Genomic DNA, 12,812 nt, shown 5'->3' on the forward strand with positions numbered 1-12,812 from the left:
GGGTGATCTCCTCTAACTCAGCCAGCATCAAAAACAGTCTCCATAAAATAGAGCCTCTTGCTCTCTGGGAGGTGGGAGCTCGGGTAGAGGAGCAGTTTACCTCGTTGGGACCCATCCCCCGTGTCCGAGCCCCAGGTCAGTCGGAAGCCTTGCTGGGTGGATGTGGCACCTCTATTTCCTGACCTCAAGGGCAAAAAAGAAGGTAACCACTCGGGCTTCCCAGGTGGTGCTAGTGGTAAAGAACCCACCTGCAGTGCAGGAGACATACGAGATGCAGGTTCGATCCCTGGGTCGGGAGGATCCCCTGGAGGAGGGCATGGCAATCCAGTCCAGTATTGTTGTCTGGAGAATCCCATGGACAGAGGAGCCTGGTGGGCTATAGTCCATGGGGTCGCAAAGAGTCGGATGACGGAGGCAAGTCGGCACACACCAGGGCACACTTGTGGCAGTTCTTCAGCCCACCACCAGATGGTGCTAGCGGCCTCTTGCAGAGCTTCACTCCTTCAAGGACAGATGAACAATTCTACTCTAAGGGGACTGCCTCTCAGCTGCTGAATCTGATCCTGGTCACCGTGAGTATCGGAACAAGACCCGTTGCATCCTGACAGCCATTCCTCTCCAGGCTGAGTCCTACAGCCCCTTCCCTCTCATCAGCCTGAGCTGTCTGAGTAAGGGTCACCTTCCCACCCTGGGACCGACCAGACACAGACCCAGACATCCAGGGGTTCCAGGGCCAGGGCTCAAGGTGCAACCAGGGGTCTGGGGTCCAGTGGGTAGTTCGGACTGGAGTTGATCAAGGTCCTAAAGACCCGTTCCCCAGGGAGGGGCTAGACCCAGGTAAGAAAGATAAGAACATGTCCGATTCCAGTCCGGGACTTCAGCTTCCCTGAGCAGCAGCTCCCTAACTGCTCTTCCAGATTTCTTTCTCTCTGGGAGGAGTGGAGAGACCCAGTGACCCCTCCTCGACGTGTCTGCTCTCTTGGAACTCGAAGTGGTGAGGACTGTCAGTTTCCTTGTATTGCCCGTGAGTGAGGGAAGCTGCTATTCCCATCAAACCACCAGTAGATGTGTAAGTGAGCAGGACCTTATGGGGCCTTCCCGGGGTGGGGGTGTGTGGGGGGTGGTCAGGCCTTCCCCCTTATTCCCTGCTTTAGCTCCTCTCTGAAGTACCTAGGTAATAGCATTTGATGCACATTTCCTGTGCTGTTTTGCAGAGGTGGAAACCTCCCCCCAAAGGGAAGATGTTGACTACTTGAGGACCATGAGCACCGGGCCCCAGGCCTCCTGGAGCCTCAGGACTGGTGGACGGAACCCTGTGACACCCCCTGCTCCCTCACCAGCTGACCAGAGGATCGTGGGGGACCCGGCGACCACCCCACTCCCCAACCTGGCTTTTAAAAATGCTTTGCTGAAGTCTTTCAGGGAGCTCAGGGCTTTCTAGGCCTCCTCTTCTTGCAATGAGACTTCCTTTCCTCTGGACTCCGACGTTCCAGTTTGTTTGGCCTCACTGTGCATCGGGCACACGAACTTGCATCAGCAAATTAAGTTTTAATCCAGTAGTCATTTTATAGCCCAATTAATTCTACTTTATGGCCATTTGTGGAACAAAAAGTCAATTTGTGAACTTGGTGCATTTAAAATATACTGCAATTTTTATAATCTTCTTTTGGCATTGCCCCTTTTTTTGAGACACTAAGGGCTTCAAAAAATAAAAGGCTTTGAATAAAAGCCTTTGACTGTGTGGATCACAATGAACTGTGGAAAATTCTGAGAGAGATGGGAATACCAGACCACCTGACCTGCCTCTTGAGAAAGCTATATGCAGGTCAGGAAGCAACACTTAGAACTGGACATGGAACAACAGACTGGTTCCAAATAGGAAAAGGAGTACGTCAAGGCTGTATATTGTCACCCTGCTTATTTAACTTCTATGCAGAGTACATCATGAGAAACGCTGGGCTGCAGGAAGCACGAGCTGGAATCAAGACTGCCGGGAGAAATATCAATAATCTCAGATATGCAGATGACACCACCCTTATGGCAGAAAGTGAAGAGGAACTAAAAAGCTTCTTGATGAAAGTGAAAGAAGTGAGTGAAAAAGTTGGCTTAAAGCTCAACATTCAGAAAACGAAGATCATGGCATCTGGTCTCTTCACTTAATGTGAAGTAGATAGGGAAACAGTGGAAACAGTGTCAGACTTTATTCTTTTGGGCTCCAAAATCACTGTAGATGGTGATTGCAGCCATGAAATTAAAAGACGCTTACTCCTTGGAAGGAAAGTCATGACCAACCTAGATAGCATATTAAAAAACAGACATTAGTTTGCCCAACAAAGGTCTGCCTAGTCAAAGCTATGGTTTTTCCAGTGGTCATGTATGGATGTGAGAGTTGGACTGTGAAGAAAGCTGAGCACTGAAGAATTGATGTTTTTGAACTGTGGTGTTGGAGAAGACTCTTGAGAGTCCCTTGGACCACAAGGAGATTCAACCAGTCCATCCTAAAGGAGATCAGTCCTGGGTGTTCATTGGAAGGACTGACGCTGAAGCTGGACCTCCAATACTTTGGCCACATCACGCGAAGGGTTGACTCACTGAAAAGACCCTGATGTTGGGAGGGATTGGGGGCAGGAGGAGAGGGGGATGACAGAGGATGAGATGGCTGGATGGCATCACCGACTTGATGGACATGAGTTTGAGTGAACCCCGGGAGTTGGTGATGGACAGGGAGGCCTGGCGTGCTGTGATTCATGGGGTTGCAAAGAGTCAGACATGACTGAGTGACTGAACTGAACTGATTTTATAAAGTATCTACATTATTCTCCAGGTTTCTGTGGAACTTAGAGAGACCCTGAAACCCAGAGGGAAATAAGGCTCATACTCCTGACCCACTCCCCTTCAAAGAAAGGGAATTACTTGGCTTTAAGCTCAGTCAGTAAAGAATCCGCCTGCAATGGGGGAGATCTGGGTTTGATCCCTGGGTTGGGAAGATCCCCTGGAGGAGGGCATAGCAACCCGCTGCAGTATTCTTGCCTGGAGAATCGCCATGGACAGAGGAGCCTGGCGGGCTGCAGTCCATGGGCTCTCAAAGAGTCGGACATAACTGAGCGACTAAGCACACAACTTTTTATTAATTATAGTTTTCCCTGGTGAAAGGAAGACCCAATTTGAAACTGTTGGGTGTCGTCCAGGGGGCTCCAAAGAGTTCTGGTACCACAGTCCTTTATGTCTCAGTGCAAAGAATTCAGTGAGGGCAAAGTGGTAGATAAGAAATCATTCAGTAGAATAGGATGCTTGTGAGGTTTACAAAAGGGTGGCTGAGAGATATCACGCCCAAGAACTTACTGGGCTACAGTTTCATAATCAAAGGAAAAGGGAGGGGGAGGAGAACTTTGTTTTCCTCACGTAGACGTAGTGCTTCCATCATCAGCTCCTCCTCCAGGTTGAGTAGTGGAGTTTTCTTGTCCCTACATGGTCAAGCTAGGTGCACAAATTATTGTTTTTTTCTGTGTGCAGAGATCGTTAATTACTGAGCTCACTGGACAGGATGTGGGGCTCGTGCCACCATCATTTTATTTTTGGGAGCTTCTGTTGCATGGTTTTGTTGCTAAGCAAGCTTGCTTGGTTTTGTGGTTGAGCCAACCTGTTTTCATGAGTAATCATCAAATTACAAGACGTGTAGCTCAGCTGGTAAAGAATCCCCCCTGCAATGTGGGAGACCTAGGTTCGAACCCTGGGGTTGGGAAGATCCCCTGGAGAAGGGAAAGGCTACTTACTGCAGTATTCTGACCTGGAGAATTCCATGAACTGTATAGTCCATGGGGTCGCAAAGAGTCGGACAGGACTGAGCGACTTTCACTTTCACCCACCCACCACCCATTTATTTTCTACTTACAATCCCTAGTGGGGTAACTGTTTAATCACCTACTTTACTCTGTCCCTATCGAATTCACTCTGTGGTTGGTTCCCATGGTATTAATGCTCCACTTGACATTATAGGCTTTTCGCTCTACACGTCTCTCTAGGAGCCCACTGAGACACAAACAGTTCATCAGCTCCGGGGAATGTCTGCGGAGGGGGTGGGGACGTCACTCCATAGGAGGGTTGCCATGCCCTCCTCCAGGGGATCTTCCCAACCAGGGATTGAACCCAGGTCTCCCACATTGCAGGCGGATTCTGTACCGCCTGAGCTTAAAGCCAAGTAATTGCTCTTTGAAGGGGAGTGGATCAGGAGTATCAGCTTTATTTCCCTCACAGCGGTGTGGGATCCCTGGGTCAAGTCCTCGAAGGAAATCTTCCTGAGTTGGGTCTTCATGTGCAGACTTGAGAGTTGAAGAAGGAAATTCCCACAGGGCCAGACGCACACCTGTGTTGGTCAACACTCTAGAGAAACAGAACAATAGGAGATGTTTGCATGTGAAGAGATGTATTGTAAGGAATTGGCTCACCTGGGAACACCACCATCTGCTGTCTGTATGATTCACGCCAAGTTCCAAAGTTTGAGAAGCCGAAGTGCCAAGGATAGGAAGCAACCAGGCAGGGAGGGCTGAATACCTTGTTCCTCCACCTGGTCCTCCACCTGTTCCTCCAACTTCATTAGGCTGATTAAAGGAAGCCCGCCTGCACGGAGATCAAATGAGATCCAACCAGTCAATCCTAAAGGAAGTCAACCCTAAATATTCATTGGAAGAACTGATGCTGATGCTGAAGCTCCAATACTTTGGTCATCTGACGCGAAGAGCCTACTCATTGGAAAAGATCCCGATACTGGGAAAGATTGGAGGCAAAAGAAGAAGGAGGCGGCAGAGGTGAGATGGTTGGATGGTCTTCCCAACTCAGTGGACATGAATCTGAGCAAACTCCGGGAGACAGCGAAGGACAGAGGAGCCCGGCGTGCTGCAGTCCATGGTGTCGCAAAGAGCTGGACACAACTTAGGGACTGAACAACAACAACTACCTACTTTGGGCAGGGGCAACCTACTTCGCTGAGTCCACCCCTTCCCATGCTGATCTCACCGGGAAACGTGCTCGCACACACCTCCAGAATTGTTTAACCTGGGCACTCTGTGGCCAGGCGGGTTGATGCATGAAATTAACCATCACAACAGGAACCCCTACAGAAAACCAGATGCATTTCCTGAATTACTGTTGTCATTGCCCATGTTGACTCTTCCACCAATCGGCACAGCCAGGAGCCGGCAGAAACTGCTTTTAGCTCAAGAAACGTTTTTCTGGAAAGGAAGATACCCTGGGGAAGTTAGTGAGAAGGGAGAGATCTTGGTGAGGGGAGATGGTGTAGGAAACAGTCCAGATCAGGTTTCTCAATTGAGGTTACCATGGTGACCAACACCCCCCCCACCCCCCCACCCCCGATTCTGCTTCCTGGCTCTGACGACTGTGCTTCTCCCTCTTGCTGGCCCCTGGCTCTTTCCCCTTCAGAGTCACCATATGGTGAGGAGATACTTGGGCCGATGTGCCAGGGACATCTGGGTTCGGGTCTTGACACCATCACGTATGATGTGCTTCTGGTCAGTTTGTTTGGGCTTCCCAGGTACCGCAGTAGTAAAGAATCTATCTGCCTGCCAATGCAGGAGAGGCGGGCTCGATCCCTGGGTCAGGAAGATCCCCTGGAGAAGAAAATGGCAACCCACTCCAGTATTCTTGCCTGGGGAATCCCATGGAAAGGGGAGCCTGGTGGGCTGCAGTTCAGGGGGTTGCAAAGATGGAACAGCTGAACATACACACATGTGGTTTGTTTGCCTTTTGATTCGTGGGGAAGGTAGTTGGGAAGACGTGAGGCTTATCGATATACTCTTTACTGCATGGAAAAGCCCAGTAAATGATCAATCCCCCCAAAAATATCAAGCAAACTTTCAGAAGCATAATTTCACATTTTGAGTTTGCATGTGTATTCATTACTGAGTTTTTAATCTCCATGTTTTGGTTTTTAAATTCTTTCAAAAAAGGTTTATTAGAGTTTATTTGATTTCCAATGTGGCGTTAGTTTCAGGCGTACAGCAAAGTGATTCAGTTACACACATACATGCATTCACTGTTTTTCAGATCCTTTTCCCATATAGGTTATTATAGAATACTGAGTAGAGTTCCCTGTTTTACACAGTAAATCCTTGTCGGCAATCTATTTTATGTAGAGTATTATGTGTTTGTTAAGACCAAACTCCTAACATATCCCTACCCCCACCCACATTTCTCCTTTGGTAAACCGCAAGTTTGTTTCTGAAATCTGTGAGTCTGATTCTGTTTCGTAAATAGTTTATTTATATCATTAAAAAAAAAAAAAACTGGACTCCATGTATGATATCATGATATTTGCCTTTCCCTGCCTGACTTACTTCATTCAGTGTGGCATCCTCTAGGTCCATTCACATTGCTGCCCAAGGCACTATTTTGTTCTTTCTAAATTGGTGCTTAAATTCTTTTATCGAGGTGGAGCATGCAAACAGAAAGGGCACAGGAGGACTGGGATGGAGACAGCTGCGATCACAGTGTTGTCGGGAGAGAGGGCTATTGTAATGCCAGGGGGAGAGGAGGGAGCGAGAGGGAGAGTTAGAGGAATCCAAGACTACAGGCTTTGGGTTCCAGGAACACTGTGGCCTCCAATCTTGACAAGGCAGTCTAGAAGAGGGACAGATCTGGGAAGAGCGTGTGTAGGAGGAGATCAGTAGACCTGGCTTGTGCAGGGCAACGTGGAGAAATGCACAAGGTGGGTGAGATGGCCCTGCACCTGGACTGACCTCCCTGTCAATCCCAGGGGAAACCGACCCTAAACCATCACATCATGAGAAGGAGTCACTCTGAGTGAGGCCATACCTGCCTGCCCACCTCCCGGGAAGGACCACCCCTCTCTCTGCCTCTCTGCTTGTCACTGCGAACTCAAAGAGAGGCCAGCTCCGGTGTCTTCGGGCAGACGGCCCCCGTATTATACAGCCGCCCCCTCCACGCCCTTGGGTGGAGGGTAAAGGGCCGGAGAGAGATTCCCCGGGCCGCAGCTTCCCCCTTAGCATCTTTCGCCACTGAACTGCCCTCGCTCACACTCGGTTCTCTGTCCTGAGGCTCACGACGCAGCCCACCCTCAAAAGAAGAGTAGAAAGTGAGGAACGTGGAGGGTCGGGGTCAGCGGCTCCCCGTCTGTCGGGGATCTGGGAGACACACCGGGAGGGAAGCCATGGGCTGCGGGATTTGTGTTCGGACCCAAGACAGGACCTTCTGGAAGCATCTGAGGTTGACTGAAGAGGAGCCCAAGTCTCCACAGGGGTGGCGCTCTCACGGTGCCTGGGTCTGCTGATCGGCAGGATACAGACCCGCTGTGGTCACCACCCAGGCCAGGGAGGATGGAGGAAGCTGGCACCTGCCTCCGGAGCCGTCCACCCTGACCACAGAGGAAATGATACATCACCAAGGGTGGGGACGTGCCACGGAGAAGGAGCCCAGTGTGGCTCAGGTGTTGGGGGCCGCGTGTGAGACACACAGAGGGCAGCTGTGGGCTGAGCGGAGTGGGTCGCTCATCCTTGGAAGGTGACCGTGGATGTCCAGTCACGAGACTGGGAGGAGCCAGGGGTCACCAGCCAGCATTGCACAGCCCTTCTGCTCCTCACCCCGAGGTTTCTGCACGGGGCTCAGTGCCAGCTGCTAGGAGGACTGTGGAGATCAGGGACAGGGCTAGACGAGGAGCAGAGAGGCCCAGAGGAGCAGAAGTGGGCACCGGGAGGGAACCCCCTGAGGAGGCCTGACCCTGTCCCTGCACGGGGCCTGCTGCTGCTGCAGGTGGCATCGCTGCCGGGGAAATGACCCCGAGGGGCAGGGCCGGGTGGCTGCCTTCAGCTCTGCTGCTGCTCCAGCTCCCAGGTGAGCGGCTCAGCCCTTCCTGCGGGAGGGGAGGGGCAGGGCTGGAGCTGGTGAGCGGGGGGCGAGGGGGGCCAGCAGTGGGGGGCGGGGAGAAGGTTCCAGGAGGGGCTGCCACCTCTCTCAGCAGCGAGCAGGAGGGTTCAGGGTGCGAAGCAGGTGAGGCTGGTCCACTGTGCTGGTGGGAAGGGGCGCCTGTGATGGTCACACCTCAACGGTCACCGTCAGAGATGACGTCTTGGGGCACCACACACACACACACACACACACACACACACACACACACACACTCACACACGCATGCACCCTGAGTTTTTCTGTCTCCACGGAACCCTCTCTCTCTGAGGAGGGATCTCCTTCCCCCATCGTCCACCTCTGGGTCTGAGGAAGGGCCTGCCTTCTACCTTGGCCTCCTCCAGACCCCACGGGCGCTCAACGGACCCCATCCAAGGCTCCCCAGACCCAGACTCACTCGATGGAGTTGGACTCCATTGTGTTTTCCAGGCTGTTTGTCCCTGAGTGGCCCCCAAAGCGTGACAGGCATTGTGGGGGGATCCCTGAGCGTGGAGTGTCGGTACCAGGAGGCATTCGTGGACAACATCAAATACTGGTACAAACACCCGTGTGTGTCACCGAGGAAGATTGTAGAGACCAGAGAGTCAGAGAGAGAAGTGAGGAGGGGCCGTGTGTCCATCAGAGACCGTCCTGCAAGCCTCACCTTCACAGTGACCTTGGAGAGCCTCAGAGAGGAGGATGCGGGAACGTACTGGTGTGGGATCGATGTGCCACTTTCACGTGACCCCACCTTCGAGGTGGAGGTGTCTGTGATCCCAGGTGAGCCTGAGACACCAGCTCTAGGGTTGCTGACCACACCTGGGACCCTGACCTTCAGGAAGGACCTGGAGCGGAGGGTGTCGTGGGGTCAGTGATTAGGACCCAGGCTCTGAGTGGTCGGCAGGCACACAGCACATGTCCACCTCTGGTTCTTCGAGACCTCCTCTGTGTCCACCCCTGACACACCCTCACACCTGAAGCTCTCTTGGATGGACAGGCGGGGGGAGACGCCCTGAATCGGGGGGCCTGCTGCCTGCCTGTCTTCACAAGGGTCAGGTCCACTCGGAAGGTGACCCTGTGTGTCTTCCTGGACTTCTCTGGCCAGGCCTGTGGGGCGGGGACCAGCAGGGCCAGCAGAGGTGGTTGCAGTGTTGTGGAGGGCTCCTGGCGCCCCAGCCTTGCAGTGGAGGTCCTGGGGATCCGCAGCAGCCAGAGGGGGGAGGCGGAGTCCCGGAGCCCACGTGGGGCTCAGGATGCTTTGGAGACCGCTCACCTCTCCAGCCTGACCTTGCCTATCCCTCTTCCCCCGGCACCTGGTCCCAAGGAGGAAACCCAGAGGAGCCCGTTAGGCAGAGAAGGATGAGGAACAGGGCTCTTAGGAGGTGTTACGGCCCTCAGTGGACGGCCACGTGCTGCAAATGAATCTTTAAACTTTCCTTTCTTCCTCTTCGGCTGTGCTGGGTCTTGGTTGCTGCACGCGGGCCTGCTCAGGTTGCAGCGAGCAGGGGCTGCTCTTTGCTGTGGCGCTCAGGCTTCTCCGTGAGGTGGCTTCTCCTGCTGCGGAGCAGGGGCTCTTGAGCCAGGGCTCAGTCGTTGCGCATGCCCAGTGGCGTGTGGGATCTTCCCAGACCAAGGATTGAACCCATGGATTGAATCCTTGGAAGGCAGATTCTTTGCCACTGGACCACCAGGGAAGCCCCAATAAGTCTTCTTTAACAGAAGGCTGCTCTGGTTTCCTAAGAAGCCAGTCACAATCCTCTGTCCTTATATACGCTTTCTCCCCTTGACTTCTTGTTCTGAGGTTGTGCCCGGCTCCCCTGAGTTCCTTCCTGTTGGTTGCTGCTTCTCTCTCAGGAGGAAGGTTTCCTTTTTGCGTTTCTGTTTACAAGGAAGGAACCGAAAGTTTACTGGCTCCGCAGGGTGTGTCGGGAAAGGGCTCTGTCCACTTACCTCAGGAGAGGCCACATTTCACGGGGTCCACCAGGTCGATATCTCTGTAGATCTTTCTGGTCATGCCCTCCCACGGAGAGGACTGCCTGGGGCTGGCTGACAGATGACACGGGGTCTCCTGATTCAGCTCAGACTCAGCTGCAGGACTTTCCATCTGAGCTTCGCTCCAGCCACTCCCCTTGCCTGTCACTGTCTGCCCCATCTCTCTGTGTTAATCCCGAAAGAATATGTGTCCCCATTTGTCGCCTGGCAGGGTGGGCCAGGAGGAGAGAGGTGTGGCTGTGCCTGGGGGTGACTTGGAGCCCAAGTGCACTCTCCGCACTCTCAGATCCCCAGGGGAGCAGGGCCATATGCCTCTGACAGTGCCCGCCTGGCCAGGGGGCATCTGGAGAGGGGCAGGGAGGGGGGCCCAGGGTGTTGGTCAGGCCTGGGTGAGGCCATGGGGGTGGTGGACACAGCACATCCATCCAGATGGTGTGAGTGACCTTGACTGTGAGTCAGAGCCACAATGGGATGGAGAGGAGGGACCCAGGGGACGAAACGGGGCCTGACTTGTGTTTCTCCCTCAGTCTCTATGACAACCACCAGCCCCAAGAGGTCCACAAGCACCCCAGAGTCTCCCATGAGCCTGCCAGTGCCCACCTGGAGCACCGTGTCCGGGCAGGAGGCCCCTGATCCCGGCCAAGCTCATCAGTAAGGGACCCCCATCCCAGGACATCTCACCTCGGTGGTTTCTAGGTGAGACCAGGCAGGAATAGGCAAGCTCCCTTCTCCAAGGACCCTAACTTATTCAACAAATTCTCTAATAAGCAGTAAAGGTCCTACTAAGTGCCTGGGGCTCTTGTTGACTTGGCATCCAGCAGCAAAGCACACAGACACAGTCCTGCCCTAACAGAGTCGTGTTCTAAGAGGGGATTCACATAATGAACAGATCGACACCTCGGTTGTATAAATACAACACCTATTGATGACTGCTTGGAGGAAAATGTCACCTGGGTGAGGGGCCAGCATGTGTGGGAGGGTGGTGGAGTTTGCTAGTTAAAACACAATGATGAGAGGGCATCTAATGGATTACAGAAACTTGAATGGAGGCCTGCAGGATCTGGGGAGCCAGGCATGCCGGGATCCTCAGAAATGAGGCACCAGGCACAAGGCGGGCAGGCTGAACAAAAGGCCCCCAGCCCAGGGCAGGGCAGGAAGCAGGCGCTCTGCGCATTGGTGACCCCTCTGTCCCCTGAGCCCTGGTCATCTGTATCACCTTGCTGAAGAGCCCTGGCCTCTGAGGGTGCAGAGCTGAGGGGGTCACTCTTTCATCAGCCAAGGACTTTGAAGGACCGGAGCTTTGGAGACCCTGGGCAGGTGCCGGCTGCTCACTGAATGAGACGGAACAGTCCCTGCGCTCGAGGTGGCTGTGCTCTCTTGTCTAGCAGACATCAGCCAAGTCTCCCCAGTATTGGGTTCTATACCCTAGACCGCAAACCCCACATGAGGAGTGTGTTAGTTGTTTCAGCCATGGCTGACTCTTTGCGACCCCCACGGACTGCAGCCCACCAGGCTCCTCTGTCCATGGGATTCTCCAGGCAGGAATACTGGAGTGGGTAGCCATTCTCTTCTCCAGGGGGTCTTCCTGACCCAGGGATCCAACATGGGTCTCTCCAGCATCACAGGCAGATTATTTACCCTCTGAGCTGCTGAGGAAGCCCCCATGAGGAGGACTCAGGTAGAAATCCTCCTAATGCCAGGTCTCCCTTGGGTCCCTGGTCTCCCTCACATGATTCTCACGGCCACATCCACCCATACGTCCACAGTCCTAAGTCTCAGGGGCAATTCGTGAAGATCAGGGTCCAGAAGTCCTTCAGGTGGGACTGCTCTGTGTCAGGTTGATCCTTGTATAGATTCTTGTAGCCACAGAACCTGGACGTGGGGCAAGCAAGGTGGAGACAGCAGGGCCTCCCGAGGATGCTGCTCACTTCCTGTTCCCGTGTCCCCCACAGGATCCTGCTGGGCAGTGCCCACTTCCTGCTGCTGGTCTTCCTGAAGGTGCCCCTGCTCCTGGGCATGCTCGGTGCTGTCCTCTGGGTCCACAGGCCTCTGAGGAGCTCTGCAGACCGGCAGAGTCAGTCCATTTACGAGAACTGGGAGTCCCCGTGTTCATCGTGTCCTCTTCGATGATGCAGTCGGACCACTGGATGAAAACGACCTTCTGTCCATCTGTCCTGTATCACCCTCTCCCTCTCTCTCAGAATACTGTTTGTGGAATTCCTTGTAGCTTTCTTTCCTTGCCCATGAGTCTCTAAAACCAAAAGCATACCCCCTCAATGGGTGCTTCTGAACTGTAACCACAGATCAATATTGAGTACAGAGCTTCCAGCTCATCCGCGGAGCATCACTCATGCACTGAACTCTCAGGCGCTCTCTCTGCAGCCTTCAAACCCCAGGAGTGTGGGCATCTTGCTTTGGGGTCTGTTTTGATGGATCCAGGCAGTTCCATGGTTTCCCACATGATCTGTGCTACCATAATCACCCACCCTCCACAGGTCTCAGATCCAATGTGGGGAATCTTCCAGTTGCTGAGTGTGTCTATTTAATTACGCATTCTGAAGCTCAGGAAATAGCAATGCAGAGATTTGATGGTCCACGGGGCCAGCATGCATGGGACCTAAATCAAAACTCCATTCTGCAAGAACCTCCACACCCCACTGTTCTGTCTAATGGACTGAAGGGCCATGTTGGGTTTCTCCACTTGGTGTCAATTCAGAACAGAATCCAGCATTGCATGGAAAATCAGATTATTCCCCTTCCCATGCCCAGTCAAACTGGTGAGTGTGTTTAGGTCCTTTGCAGATGGCTGGTAGAAGAATAACAGTACAAAATTGATGCAACTATCAGAGAATCCTTCCTTCCTCCTGTTCAAAGGTAACTCAAGCCCCACCCTCACCCCATCATTC

The 12,812-nt window shown here is 53.2% G+C and overlaps 1 protein-coding gene across 1 annotated transcript; it reads left to right on the forward strand.

Annotated features, from left to right (window-relative positions):
- The first annotated feature begins 7,802 nt into the window (after positions 1-7,802).
- Positions 7,803-12,036, forward strand: LOC138083702 (CMRF35-like molecule 6). The gene is made up of 4 exons (XM_068977525.1): positions 7,803-7,863; positions 8,365-8,694; positions 10,434-10,557; positions 11,859-12,036. Exons 1-4 carry the CDS (start codon positions 7,803-7,805, stop codon positions 12,034-12,036), a joined length of 693 nt encoding a protein of 230 aa, XP_068833626.1.
- Positions 12,037-12,812: the final 776 nt, after the last annotated feature.

This window comes from Capricornis sumatraensis, chromosome 8, assembly GCF_032405125.1.
Source record: "Capricornis sumatraensis isolate serow.1 chromosome 8, serow.2, whole genome shotgun sequence".
Taxonomy (NCBI): domain Eukaryota; kingdom Metazoa; phylum Chordata; class Mammalia; order Artiodactyla; family Bovidae; genus Capricornis; species Capricornis sumatraensis.

What these genes read in the sequence shown, in the direction of transcription:
- LOC138083702 (XM_068977525.1), top strand. Translation starts at nt 7,803, where the DNA reads ATGACCCCGAGGGGCAGGGCCGGGTGGCTGCCTTCAGCTCTGCTGCTG. An exon ending in GGAGGTGTCTGTGATCCCAG is followed by an intron (nt 8,695 to 10,433) that starts GTGAGCCTGAGA and finishes TTTCTCCCTCAG; the next exon opens with TCTCTATGACAACCACCAGC. An exon ending in GATCCCGGCCAAGCTCATCA is followed by an intron (nt 10,558 to 11,858) that starts GTAAGGGACCCC and finishes TGTCCCCCACAG; the next exon opens with GATCCTGCTGGGCAGTGCCC.